The following is a 15035-nucleotide window of genomic DNA, read 5'->3' as shown; positions in this document are numbered from 1 at the left end:
ATGTCTTTATTCTGTAATTAACCTGGCCACAAGAAAGGGTGTCCCTTCAGGATTTATGATGATGATGATCCCAGAAACGAGACGCACCAGCAAAACGCCCATAGGATGTTGGGGTGCTTAGACCCTGGGAACATGTAAGAGTTGTGTCCCTACGTCATTGTACATGAACTCTGGCTGCAAGAGCAGCGACAGATGAATGCCAAATATATCCGCCAGCTACTGCAACTGCAAGCAAAGCACGGGAGGGGGAAATGAAAGGGAACAAAAGGTGGTATGGCAACAGAATGCAAGAATAATCTGTAGGGATGAGGAGGAACAATGTTTCAGGGCAGGGTGCCCCTTCTTCAGGCCCATGCCCACAGACCCAATGGGCCTGCGGTACTTCCCTTATACCCCACCAAATACTCCTCCCTCTGTTGGAATAAGAGGAGGAATGGCTTGAGTTATGCAAAACATTAATCACTGTAGTCAACAATTAACTAAATAGTGAACAAGAATATGTCAATTGAAAAATCTCAGCTGACTAGCAATTCATGCAAACAACCAACCACCTGGTATCTGTAAAACAAAGTACAGGCATACACCGCATTAACGTACACAATTGGTCCAGAGCATTATGTAAAGCGAAAATGTACTTAAAGTGAAGCACTACTTTTTTTCCACTTATTGATGCTTCGGTACAGGTTGGGAGCCGGTATTGCTGGTCTGACAGGCGCATGCTCGAGCTGCCGTTTGCGAGGGGAATCTGCGAGTCATTACTACGGTGGTCTACAGGGCAGAATAAGTGTCCGTACTGGTGTGGGGCTATTGAAAATATGTCCTTACTCGCGAGTGTACTTAAAGTGAGGTATGCCTATAACTCCTTTGCTACAAACAGACCTCAAAAAGTAACAGCTTTAGGATCACAGACTGGCACTGCAGTGCCAATGAATGGCGAAAAATAATTGTCTGCTAAGCATCAGATCCACGGTATTAGGGACATACTGTACAATTACATACATAAAAAGTATTGAATCAAATGCCACATGGATGATAAATGAAATAACGATACGTGTCCCTTAAAAAGTGGGTCCTTGTTGTGCCTCTGGCTCAGGTGCTATCAATTATTTTTATTTGCATTCATTGGTACTGCAGTCTTATACCACCTTTTAATTCTTTTTCCTTTCCCCCTCCCCTCACTATCCTTGTGTGATCCGTTACCCACCCCACTCCCTCCCGTTAACCATTGTGCCTTTTCTGTGTTTACACTATATCTATTATTTATGCAATGTACTAAGCTGTATGGCATCTTATTTGATTACAAGACATTATTTCTTCATTTTTGTATAAACTCATTGTGCTGTCGTTGATTTTAGAGTGATGGGAATCTCCTCCCCTTTCTATGTACTCACAAACATCTATTTCTACCATTTTTCTGGAGAGTCCATGTTAAAATTTACAACCTATTTATAACAGCTGTTTTATGATTTTACACTCATCAGTTCTGCAATGTGAAGCTGATAAAGGCTAAATGCTCCGCCCGTCTCGGTAATGCTACCACCATGAACAACCTGAGACCACACATAACGTTGTAAGAAAAATGGAGACAGCTTTATTTTAACAGCATCTGTTAAAACCCACCAGCCTGCCCGCCCTACACGATTTTACCAGTGGGGGGAGATCTCAGCCCAGCGGGTAATTTGGCCGCTCTGCCTCCCCTGCTCTATCTACAAAAGGGGGGCAGGAGATCCTTATCAGTCATGGTTGGGCTACACCGCCCAGCCCTAAATCTGTCACCCAGCCTTCCACAGCATTGTTTGGGCATGGCCAGCGCTAAAGCCGCCGCTTACAGCCTTCCAAGCTGTTCTTGGGGCTCCACTTAAAAGGGGGATCCTAAAGTCCTCACCCATACTCCGTATCCTCAGCTTAGCTGGGGCCGCAGCTCCACTGTGACGAGGAGACCACAAGCTCTTGCTTGATGCAAAACAGTGTTAATATAATAAACCAAAAAACTTTGAGATGGGTGGTTGGGAACAGGGCCAGGGTGATGGCGGTGCAATCAGGGCCTGTGCACCAAGCACCGCGGTTAAAAAGGCTCCACGTTCTTCCCCACAACAATTAAACTGATTGCGATGGGAGAGACGGGCCTTTCTAACTATCTTACCTTCTCCGACGGCATCTCCTGCTGCATGGTCCCGTCACACTAAGGGGAAATAAATTATAGACCCGATGGGGCTGGAGAAGTGGAAAGTATGGAGTTAAGTTAGGAGAAGGCTAAGTGAGGGGGTGCAGCAGCCCAAGGGAAAAAGGAGGGGGAGGATGGGAGGAAGTGAAATATGTCAGTGTTCCTGGATCCGAGGAAGTGGTAATACCGCCCAATATACATATACATATATAAAACATACAGGACCCCTATAAGCTCATATTGAACCCCCAAAATAACCACAACATATATATATGCGTATAAGTGTCAAAGAGGAGTGCTACAGAGCATGGCAATATATACATATATACACACACATATATATATATATATATCTATATATATATGATATATATATTATATATATATATATATATATAAATATATATACATACACACACACACACATATATATATATATATATATATATATATATATATATATATATATATATATATATATATATATATACTAGCTGAGAGACCCGGCGTTGCACGTGAGTTAAATTTCCCGCTCCCTCCTCTCCCCCTCTTTCTCCGTTCCACCCCCCCCCCCCAGAGGGAGGGAGGGACAGTGGACAGGAGGGGGGGACGGCGGACAGGAGGGGGGGCAGTGGGCAGGACAGGCACCCGGCGTTGCCTGGGCTTAAAATTTCCCCCTCCCTCCTCTCCACTCCCCCTGTCTGTTTCTCCGTTCCCCCCTCTCTCTCCGCTCCTCCCCCCCCATGCGCAGCTCCGGTCCCCATCCTACAGTGTCCCACACACACACACAGTGTCACACACACACAGTGAGACACACAGTGTTACACACACACACTCTCCCATACACACACACACACACACAGTGGACAGGAGGAGGGGGGGGTAGGGAGAGTGAACGTCCGGCGATCCGAACAGGTGGCTCCCCACCTCCCGCCAGCCGTGACTGCGCACCACCACCCCACACCCCCGCGCCCATCTCCCTCCCCACATGGGCAAGCAAGGGAGCGCCATGGGGAAGGGGACCAGAGGGAAGGGCATGTCCCGCGCGGCCGCCACTGCCCTGTTCCCTCACAGCACAGCATCAGGGGTCCTGCAGCATGCGGCGGGTCACTGCGGGTGGGGGGGGTGGGGGGTTGTTGTTGCGCTCACCTCAGTCCCCATCCTGCATGACCCCCTGACGGTGTGCTGTATGGGTCTCCCTGTACCCCGCCTCCCATACCATACCAGCTTGCGTGTACTGATTGATCTGTGTGGTTGATTGAAGTGCTGGCTGGTTAAAGTGTGTGCAGTTAGAACCAGAAGCAGTTTGAACAAGGAAGCGGTTAAACAAGGTTTATTGAAGTACAGTTTACTGTTAGTACTTCTAAACTTCATAGTTGCTAGAATGAGCAAGATTGAAGATGCCACTCAATGCACATCTTGCCACATGTATGTGCACTTGGAGCAGCTGTTCCAAGGAGCATACCGCTGTGAGAAGTGTGAGCAGGTGGTCTCTTTAGAATCAGAGATTGCTGATCTGAAGAGGCAACATGCAATAGTGAGGGACATTGGCAATCTTGAAAGGGAATTAGAGCTCACTGAGCAGGCCCTTTCTTCGACTAGTGGTGCAGATGGTGGCGCTTTTAGTGAGGAGCAGGTAGGTAGCTTAGTTGCTGTTAGTGAGGAGCAGGTAGGTAGCTGGGTGACAGTTAGAAGGGGAAGCAGGGGCAATAGGGAGAGGCAGTTCGTTTCTGAGCTGACACATCCCAATAGATTTGCCATGTTGAGTGAAGATACTGGGAATGTTGGGGCAGAAATGGCAAGGCTGGGGAGACTAATTCCTCTAGTAGCCAGGGGAATAGTTCCTCCAGCACAGTGGGGACTCAGGATGCTCAGATGCAAAGAAAGATTGTGGTGGTAGGGGACTCCATTATTAGGAAGGTAGATAGGGCAATCTGTTGCCGGGACCGCATGAACCGAACAGTTTGTTGTCTCCCGGGTGCTCGGGTTCGGCACATTGCGGATCGGGTAGACAGATTGTTGGGGGGGGGGCTGGGATTGACCCGGTGGTCTTGGTACATGTTGGCACCAATGACAAAGTTAGAGAAAGATGGAGGGTCCTAAAAAATGATTACAGGGATCTAGGCCAAAAGCTTAAGGCAAGGACCTCCAAGGTAAGAATTTTCTGAAATACTACCAGTGCCATGCGCTACTGCAGGGAGACAGTCAGAGATCAGGGAGGTTAATGCATGGCTAAGAAAGTGGTGTAGGAAGGAGGGGTTTGGGTTTTTAGAGCACTGGGACTCCTTTTCTGAGAAGTGCCATCTATATTCTAGGGACGGATTGCACCTCAATGAAGAGGGATCTTCTGTGGTAGGGGGGAGAATGCTAAAAAGGTTGGAGGAGATTTTAAACTAGGATGGAGGGGGGAGGGGAATGAAACAGATAATGAACTAAATGGAATAGATGAGGTTTCAAGGTGGTATGGAGGTAGAATGGGGGCAAGTGCAAGTTTGACAAGCAGTGAGATACCCATAGTAAATGGAGATAATACTAGAAAACTTCTAAAGACTAAACCAAGTGGGAGCAGAAAGGAAGGAGCAGATAAGATAATAGTACAGGCTGAAAAAAAACTTAAATGCATGCTTGCTAATACAAGAAGCCTGACAGATAAAATGGGGGAGCTTGAATTAATAGCTACAAGGGAGCAGTATGATATCATAGGCATTACTGAAACATGGTGGGATGAAACTCATGATGGGACAGTTAATTTAGAGAGGTTATTCTCTTTTTCGGAAGGATCGAACAAATAGAAGGGGAGGTGGAGTATGTCTATATGTTAAACCAGATCTAAAATCTATTATAAGGGATGATATCTATGAAGGGAATGATGAAAATGTAGAGACCTTGTGGATATAAATTAGCTGTGGAGGTAAAAGTATAAAGAAAATGTTTGTGGGAATATGCTATAAACCACCAAATATCTGCGAGATTGAGGAAGCTAAAATACTTTTGCAAATGGAGAAGGCATCAAAACTGGGTCATGTTTGCATAATGGGGGATTTTAATTATCCAGACATAGACTGGGGCAATGAGATTAGCGCTACAACAAAAGGAAACAGGTTTTTGGGGGTGCTTAAAGATAATTATATGACCCAAATTATTGAGGAACCAACCAGGAGAGGGGCAGTTCTGGGTTTGGTCATATCAAACAATGTAGAAGTAATAACAAATATTCAAGTTCTGGAACATTTGGGTAACAGTGATCATAAAATGGTCTCATTTGAAATAAATTATCAAAAAACAGATTACTTGGGTTCAACAAAGACCTTCAACTTTGGAAAGGCAGATTTTATTAAACTGAGGTCTAATCTAGTAGTAATACAATGGGATGATGTTTTTGCAGGGACAAATGTAGAAGATAAATGGGCAGTCTTTAAAACATTGTTAGAAAAGCACACTTATCAGTGTATACCCTTGGGTAATAAGTATAAAAGAAATAAGTCAAAACCAATGTGGCTAAATAAACAGGTAGGGGAGGAAATGGACAAGAAGAGGAAGGCGTTTAGATTCTTTAAGTCAGAAGGGACAGAGACATCATATCAGAATTATAAGGAATGTAACAAAAATTGCAAAAGGGCAATTAAATTAGCAAAAATGGATAATGAAAAAAGGATTGCAATAGAAAGTAAGGTCAACCCTAAAAAGTTCTTTAAGTACCTTAATAACAAAAAAATGAGAAAAGAAAATATAGGACCCTTTCAGTGTGAGATGGGTAGGCAGATTATTGGAGATAAGGAAAAAGCAGAGGTATTAAACAAATTCTTTGCCTCTGTGTTTACCAGGGAAGAATCAAGTTCAATAGTAGCGCCACAGGAGGAAGCCACAACCTCCATATTAATGACCAATTGGTTAACTGAGGAAGAAGTTCATAAGCGACTTGAAAAAATTAAAGTAAATAAGGCACCTGGCCCCGATGGCATACATCCAAGAGTTCTCAAGGAGTTAAGCTCAGTAATAGCAAAACCATTATATTTAATATTCTAGGACTCCATTTCCACAGGCTCAGTACCACAAGATTGGCGTAAAGCAGATGTGGTGCCTATATTTAAAAAGGGAGCTAGATCACACCCGGGGAATTACAGACCTGTAAGCCTGACTTCAATAGTAGGGAAACTACTTGAAGGTTTAATACGGGATAATATTCAGGAATACCTAATGGAAAACAAAATTATTAGTAATAGTCAGCATGGATTTATGAAGGATAGATCTTGCCAAACTAACCTTATTTGTTTCTTTGAGGAGGTAAGTAGGAATTTAGACAAGGGTAATGCAGTTGATGTGGTCTACTTAGATTTTGCAAAGGCTTTTGATACGGTTTCACACAAGAGGTTGGTGTACAAAATAAAGAAAATTGGACTCAGTAATAATATATGCACCTGGATTGAAAACTGGTTAAAGGACAGACAACAGAGGGTTGTCATAAATGGAACTTTTTCAGGTTGGGCTAAAGTAGTGAGTGGAGTACCTCAGGGATCGGTACTGGGTCCCCTGCTTTTTAACTTGTTTATTAATGACCTTGAGGTTGGGATCGAGAGCAAAGTCTCCATCTTTGCTGATGATACTAAATTGTGTAAGGTAATAGAATCAGAGCAGGATGTAATTTTTCTTCAGACGGACTTGGAGAGACTGGAAACGTGGGCAGGTAAATGGCAAATGAGGTTTAATACAGATAAATGTAAGGTTATGCATTTGGGATGCAAGAATAAAAAGGCGACTTACATATTAAATGGAGATATATTGGGGGAATCCTTGATGGAGAAGGATTTAGGAGTGCTTGTAGACAGCAGGCTTAGCAATAGTGCCCAGTGTCATGCAGTAGCTGCAAAGGCAAACAAGATCTTATCTTGCATCAAACGGGCAATGGATGGAAGGGAAGTAAACATAATTATGCCCCTTTACAAAGCATTAGTAAGACCACACCTTGAATATGGAGTACAATTTTGGGCACCAATCCTAAGAAAAGACATTATGGAACTAGAGAGAGTGCAGAGAAGAGCCACCAAATTAATAAAGGGGATGGACATTCTAACTTATGAGGAGAGGCTAGCTAAATTAGATTTATTTACATTAGAAAAGAGGCGTCTAAGAGGGGATATGATAACTATATACAAATATATTCAGGGACAATACAAGGAGCTTTCAAAAGAACTATTCATCCCACGGGCAGTACAAAGGACTCGGGGCCATCCCTTAAGGTTGGAGGAAAGGAAATTTCACCAGCAACAAAGGAAAGGGTTCTTTACAGTAAGGGCAGTTAAAATGTGGAATTCATTACCCATGGAGACTGTGATGGCAGATACAATAGATTTGTTCAAAAAAAGGTTGGACATCTTTTTAGATGGGAAAGGTATACAGGGATTTACCAAATAAGTATACATGGGAAGGATGTTGATCCAGGGATTAATCAGATTGCCAATTCTTGGAGTCAGGAAGGAATGAATTTTTCCCCTTAATGGGGTTTTTTGTTTGCCTTCTTTTGGATCAATAAGTAAGTATAGATATAGAATAAGGTATCTGTTGTCTAAATTTAGCACAGGTTGAACTTGATGGACGTACGTCTTTTTTCAACCTCATCTACTATGTAACTATGTAACTATGTAACTATGTAACCTGCAGGACCCCCTGATGCTGTGCTGTGAGGGAGACAGCACAGACACTACCCGCATGCTGCTGCTGGCCGGGGCTCGGTGAGCCTGGTGGATTCCCTGGGGCACGATGCTTTGACAGCTATTTGCATCGCGTCCTGCAGAGCGTTGCACAGCCAGGGGAGGTGAGCTGCGAGTGGGGGGGAGGTGAAGGGGGGGGGAGCCGGCGGGGAGGTGAGCTGCGGGTGAGGGGGGGGTGATGGAGGAGCCGGCGGGCAGGTGAGCTGGGGAGGTTATCAGGGAGGGGAGCCGGCGGTCCGGGCCACTGGGTGAAGAGGACAGTGGCCGGGTGGTTGTGTGTGTGGCAGTTGGGTGAGGCCGAGGGGGAAGGTGAGCTGCGGAGAAGAGAGTGGCAGTTGGGTGACGTCATAGAGCCACGCAGGCCAATGAGAGGCGTGCGGGGCGGGGCAGGTATACGGACCAATCTGATTGGCCAGAGGCTGAGCGACAGACCCAAGGACCAATCAGATTCACCACATCTAGTAACAATCTCACAAAATTCAATTATATATATATAGATATATACACATATACATATATATACACACACACACACACACACATATATATATATATATACACACACACACACACACAATCAAGACAAAGTCAGGGTGTATGACATGTTTGATTATATTATGATTTCTTTCCACGGGATTTCATACATGGTCAGACAAACAAAGTTAATGTGTGCATTGCTATAGCTTTGTTAAATACTCTGTTAGATGATACACTGTGGTGTATGCCAAATGTAAGTTTGATTGGAGAAAGCAATGTATTTTCCAGTTTGTAGCACTGGTGCAATGATGTCCCCATCTCTTAATGGCACCTGTGCATTTCCCTCGCTGATAAAGTCACGCTGTGTGGGGGAAAGAGGCAAATAACTTGTAGAAGTCTGGGATAAACATAAGAAAAATAAGAAAAATATCAAGGAAGGTAAACACCACATCAATATATCAACTTGTTCAACTTAATATGTTGATATCAAAGGAGGAAGACCTTCAAAATCCTATATGTATTTTTTTAATAGATCAGTTGTGTAGTACTAGATACAGTAATACTTACTGCAATTTTTTCAAGTCTTAATGCCTTTTTTAATGTGTGTTAATGTACTGAGCATCCTTTGTCTTCTGAGCAGCCATTTAGAAAATCACACCCACTCCCTCTTTTGAAACAGGGTCTCAAAAATACTATGTTGAGCTCTGCTCTTTGGCAACAAAGTATCACAAACAGATCTTTTGCAGTGTTGCCAACAGCGGACTGTCTAATGCTGAGCTGAAATCTGTAACAATTATGTGTTACACTTAGTAATATAATGTAACACTGCAGCTGCAACATTTCCCTGACTGAAGCACAGTCAGAAGTCGGCCATTTTGATAGCCCCAAGAGCAGAATATTAATCGCTCAGTCACAGGAGAATGGATCGATTGGCAGCTTAGGTAATTATGTCTCATTAAAGCTACTTAAATGCTATAGTAAAACAGAAAAAAATGAAAACGGACTGCTACTATGAATCTACACTGTGTATGCATGCAAAAGTACACAGTATATAGGATTTTCATTATTGTTGTGTGGTTGTAGATTAGAAGAAGATTTATCCAGATGCTTCATAAAATCCTGTGGTCCAGAATGCTGGTAAGTACAGATGCAGCCACCAGTATTAGAACACTTACCTAGGGAATTCTGGGAGATTCTGGGGCAGTCTCACAGTAAATGCCTCTACATTTCTGTGAGATTCTTAATGGCCCATCGGATTAACACAGTAGGGGTCCTGAGACTGCAGGGACCCCCCGCTGTGTTAATCCGATGGGCCATTAAGAATCTCATAGAAATGTTGAGGCATTTACTGTGAGACTGTCCCAGAATTTCCCAGGCAAGAGTTCTAATACTCGTGGCTGCATCTGTAGCATGTAATACAATCTGCCGTACTTACACTCACATCTACTATATCTACTATATATTTCTGAAAGCACTGTATGTTTGTCTGCATGGCCTGTGTCCCTAGGAACAATCGCATTGCACCTTTGGCCTGTCACTCCGCCTGAGGCCAATGAGATTGCTCCCTTGGCCCGCCCGCCCCCGCACACCTCTCATTGGCCTGAGGCGGAGTGATGGGCGAAAGGTAACACACACACACACACACACACACACACACACACACACACTCTCTCTCTCTCTGTCCATCCCCCCCCATCATGTGCGCCACCCTGCACCGGCTCCGGACGGGGGGGAAGCACAGCACTCCTACCCCAGCCGCTCCCTTACCTCCCCGCGCTACCTCCCCCTCAGGTAAGTCACACCACTCCGCGTCCCGCCTCAGCTTATGGCGCCAGTAACTCTCCTATTTCAGGCGCGCAGCCTCGGGCCTCAGCCCAGGCCCACACAGGCCCCAGGCCCACACAGGAACAAACAGGCCCCAGGAACACCCAGGCCCACACAGGGCGCTTCCTGCCGCCGCCTGCACGCGCCTCAGTCAGCAGGACGGCACATCGGGGGACCAAGCGAGTCACGGGGGACCAAGCGGGCGCTGGGGGGGGAGCGCGAGTCACGGGGGACCAAGCGGGCGCTGGGGGGGGGGAGCGCGAGTCACGGGGGACCAAGCGGGCGCTGGGAGGGGGAAGCGTGATTCATGGGGGACCAAGCGGGCGCTGGGGGGGGGAGCGCGAGTCACAAGGGACCAAGCGGCCACCGTGGGGGCGAGCGCGAGTCACGGGGGACCAAGCGGGCGCCGGGGGGGGAGCGCGAGTCACGGGGGACCAAGCGGGCGCCGGGGGGGGAGCGAAAGTCACGGGGAATGGGGGGGGGGCACGAGTCACGGGGAACGGGTGGGGGCGCGAGTCACGGGGAACGGGGAGGGCGGGGCGAGAGTCACGGGGAACGGGCAAAGAGCGAGTCACGGGGAAGAGGGGAGCGGCCAGCCGCCGAAGCAGCGGGGGGACGGACGCCCGGACGGGGGGGGGGGGAGCATGCAGATACAAACATTATGACAATACATATGCCTCCTGCGCTCCTCCCCCCCCCCACTCCACCCCCCGCTCCCCTTTCCCCCCCCTGCTCCCCTTTCCCCCCCCCGCTCCCCTTTCCCTCCCCCGCTCCCCTTTCCCCCCCCGCTCCCCTTTCCCCCCGCTCCCCTTTTCCCCCCCTCCGCTCCCCTTTCCCCCCCCCCTCCGCTCCCCTTTCCCCCCCCCCTCCGCTCCCCTTTCCCCCCCCCCTCCGCTCCCCTTTCCCCCCCCCTCCGCTCCCCTTCCCCCCCCCCTCCGCTCCCCTTTCCCCCCCCCTCCGCTCCCCTTTCCCCCCCCCTCCGCTCCCCTTTCTCCCCCCTTCGTTCCCCTTTCTCCCCCCCTCCGCTCCCCTTTCTCCCCCCCTCCGCTCCCCTTTCTCCCCCCCTCCGCTCCCCTTTCTCCCCCCCTCCGCTCCCCTTTCTCCCCCCCCTCCGCTCCCCTTTCTCCCCCCCTCCGCTCCCCTTTCTCCCCCCCCTCCGCTCCCCTTTCTCCCCCCCTCCGCTCCCCTTTCTCCCCCCCTCCGCTCCCCTTTCTCCCCCCCCCCCTCCGCTCCCCTTTCTCCCCCCCCCTCCGCTCCCCTTTCTCCCCCCCCTCCGCTCCCCTTTCTCCCCCCCCCTCCGCTCCCCTTTCCTGCCCCCCCTCCGCTCCCCTTTCCTGCCCCCCCTCCGCTCCCCTTTCCTGCCCCCCCTCCGCTCCCCTTTCCTGCCCCCCCTCCGCTCCCCTTTCCTGCCCCCCCTCCGCTCCCCTTTCCTGCCCCCCCCCTCCGCTCCTCTTTCCCCCCCCCCCTCCGCTCCCCTTTCCCCCTCCGCTCCCCTTTCCCCCCCCTCCGCTCCCCTTTCCCCCTCCGCTCCCCTTTCCCCCCCCTCCGCTCCCCTTTCCCCCCCCTCCGCTCCCCTTTCCCCCCCTCCGCTCCCCTTTCCCCCCCTCCGCTCCCCTTTCCCCCTCCGCTCCCCTTTCCCCCTCCGCTCCCCTTTCCCCCCCCTCCGCTCCCCTTTCCCCCCCCCTCCGCTCCCCTTTCCCCCCCCCTCCGCTCCCCTTTCCCCCCCCCTCCGCTCCCCTTTCCCCCCCTTCCGCTCCCCTTTCCCCCCCCTCGCTCCCCTTTCCCCCGCTCTGCTCCCCTTTCCCCCCTCCGCTCCCCTTTCCTCCCCCCTCCGCTCCCCTTTACCCCCCCCCTCCGCTCCCCTTTCCCCCCCTCTGCTCCCCTTTCCCCCCCCCTCCGCTCCCCTTTGCCCCCCCTCCGCTCCCCTTTGCCACCCCCTCCGCTCCCCTTCCCCCCCTCTGCTCCCCTTCCCCCCCCTCCGCTCCCCTTCCCCCCCCTCTGCTCCCCTTCCCCCCCCCCTCCGCTCCCCTTTCCCCCCCCCTCCGCTCTCCTTTCTCCCCCCTCCGCTCCCCTTCCCCCCCCCTCTGCTCCCCTTCCCCCCCCTCCGCTCCCCTTCCCCCCCCCTCCGCTCCCCTTCCCCCCCCCCTCCGCTCCCCTTCCCCCCCCTCCGCTCCCCTTCCACCTCAGAGCTCCCGGCAACCCAGCCGCCCCTCCTGCTGAACCCGCACACTGGTTGCTATCCCGCTCCCGCAGCCCAGAGGTAAGAGGGAGACCCGGCTACACACATAACTATAACATGCTCAAAAACAGTAGTGAAAGCATTTAGTGGAATAGAACACAGCTGTGCTCAGATAAAGAGAAATAACGGGCCAATAAAGTACATGCACAAAGTCAGGAGCCACAGCATGATAATGGAATCCTAAAGATGTAAACAAGTGTAACGGTATTTCTGGCCCGGCCTGACCCACCCAATCTCACATTGGCCCCTGTGGTCTAACCGGTCCCCATTACAGTGTGGTAGTGTCTGGTGGTGCACCTGTTGGCAACAGGACTCCTGAGTCTCCCGCATGATGGTGTGTGGGGAGAACCCGTCCAGACAGGCAGCTGAGGTAGTGTGCAGAGTCCTACCTAGTTCCAGTGCAGCGCCTCCACCTCATCAGGGTCCCTTCGGTCACTTGGGGATGGTCCTGGTGAGGAACTCCTCTGTGGTGCTCCCCTCTGTACATTCACTCCACACATGTACACGAGAGGGTGTTCGAATAAGAGCATCTTTATTGATTGAGGTGGGCTAGCTGCCCCACGCAGTAGAATCTCTAGCCACTCATCTTGAGTCAGTGCTTCCCTTTGAAAGGTGAGATTCTCCTTTAATAGGGATTCCCTATCCCAGCCGGGATATCTTTACCCTGTGCCAGGTCCCTGGACACAGTCTCCTTGCAGCTACTATAACATAACCAGAATTTTCCAGCAACTCAGACTAGGACTAGAACTTGAACTCCTCCTCCTCTTGGCTGAACTACTTTTTGACACAGTGCTGTGCCTTATGTACACTCTGGAAACTGACACACCTCTGACATCACTAACCATGGAGTCAGAGCATGTGACCACTCCCATCCATACACAGGGCACCCCACCAGGGTGTGAGGGCAAACCTCCATAATTACTGCTGGCATGCCCACAACTTACCAGGCCTTACTGTCAGCAGGAGAGATGACTGTAGCCATTTTACATGACCGCTACACAAGGCAAATTCATTCTAGATAAAACTAGATCTAGAGACTGCTGTAATGGATATGAGATCCATGAATAATGACAACATGAAATGCCCATGAAAGATACACAACAGTATATTATAAGCAGTATATCACCACCGGTAATAGCTGGTAAAGCATTATAGATTTAAACACTATTACAGAAAAATGGTTGATGTCCCACTAATATCTGAGGTGACAGAGGACGTCTAATCTTCTGAATAGCTACAGTAAATGCCCCATGTGTGTATAAAATTGGAAGCATATACCGGAGCAGTGAAGGGACAGATAGCAGGCTGTGTGCTGAAACGTAAGTCCGGGATATGCTGCAGAGAATGAGAGGTTTATGTCACTCAAATCGTTTGGGGGTAGGTGAGGGGAGAAATAATGTATCCATATCACCCAAAATCATCCGCTCCTTGATCCGCACACCAGCCCGGGCCACTTGCTAACTGCTCACAGAAAAGAAGGAAGATTCAATGAGGTAAGGCTGGATCCCCGCTACCGACACTCTGACATCCGTTTAGCTAATGAAGGCTTCTTCCCGGAGTGATTTCGCTCGAGCGGCGGTAGAATTTTGTAATGTACGCGCTAGCAGACGGCATCATTCACATGTTCAGAGGGACACAATCAGGGCACTCCAATAATGAACAGCCTGTCGGGCTCCAAAAACGCTGACCGCCTCTGAAACTAAGTAGACACATATTACGCCAAAGCAGTTGGAGACTGTATATTAACTATCATATAGAGGGCACAAAAAGAAAGAATAAAAGAACTTATAAAAGGACCAGTGATGGAAAAAACAATATGTTTGTATAAGAACCCACAGATAGGTAAAAGACCCCAAGAAGAGAGGAGATTCAATATGGGGAATAAAGACATATATACAAAAGACCATTGCATATACAGATATGTAAACTTTGGAGATCTAGAGAAACATAGCATATCCCATAGCATAGCCATTGAAATCATGGGGCATCATCTGAAATAAATCATGGCACAGTGTAATATGTCATGTGTTGTTGTTCATCTGAGGTTGTATTTGCCTAATTTTAAGACCTGCTCAGGAACAGATGATTGTTATTATGTCCTGATATGTAAAACACTCTCTCTCTGTCTCTCTCTCTCTCTCAATATTATTTACTCAAAGAGACTGAGATTGCTTCAGCTTTTGTTCCACACTCACAGCATAGTCGAGACTTATCCTGTCAGTTAGTATCTGTATACAGTACAGTATATTATGCTGACAAGATGAAAGAGTTAGGCATGTTACAGTCCCCTCAAGCTAGATCCGCTAATGTTCAATAACTGTGCAATACACAAATAATGATGGCAATTTCCCGTACCAAACTCTTCTTAATCGGATAAAACCTCAGATACAATCATTTCTGGGAATTCAACAGAATCATTTCCTCCACCCAAATGAGCTCAATGTGATTCCGACTATTACAAAATACTGTAACACAATTCAAGCCAGCTACAGTAAGTGATTACACAATGCTCTTAGAAAAAACATATTGCATCCTGTTTCTTGGTACAGAACTGGCAACATTCCACTGCCTTAATTATTTTAATTGTGATGCTCCTGATAGTGCTTCTCTGAGGACATTGGGC

General features: G+C 48.7%; 1 protein-coding gene across 1 annotated transcript in view; it reads right to left on the bottom strand.

Annotated features, from left to right (window-relative positions):
• Positions 1–15035, bottom strand: part of LOC142498160 (uncharacterized) — a 30919-nt gene that overhangs the window by 2868 nt on the left and 13016 nt on the right. Inside the window, exons 4-5 of the mRNA XM_075606668.1 lie at positions 2144–2182; positions 1473–1550 (exon numbers count right to left, since the gene is read on the bottom strand). Of these exons, the coding sequence (XP_075462783.1) occupies positions 1473–1550; positions 2144–2182 (117 nt within the window). The remainder of the gene's footprint in view (positions 1–1472; positions 1551–2143; positions 2183–15035) is intronic.

This window comes from Ascaphus truei, chromosome 6 (genome assembly GCF_040206685.1).
Source record: "Ascaphus truei isolate aAscTru1 chromosome 6, aAscTru1.hap1, whole genome shotgun sequence".
Lineage (NCBI taxonomy): Eukaryota > Metazoa > Chordata > Amphibia > Anura > Ascaphidae > Ascaphus > Ascaphus truei.
Note: the sequence above shows the minus strand (reverse complement) of the source record. Positions and strands in the feature narration are given on the sequence as shown.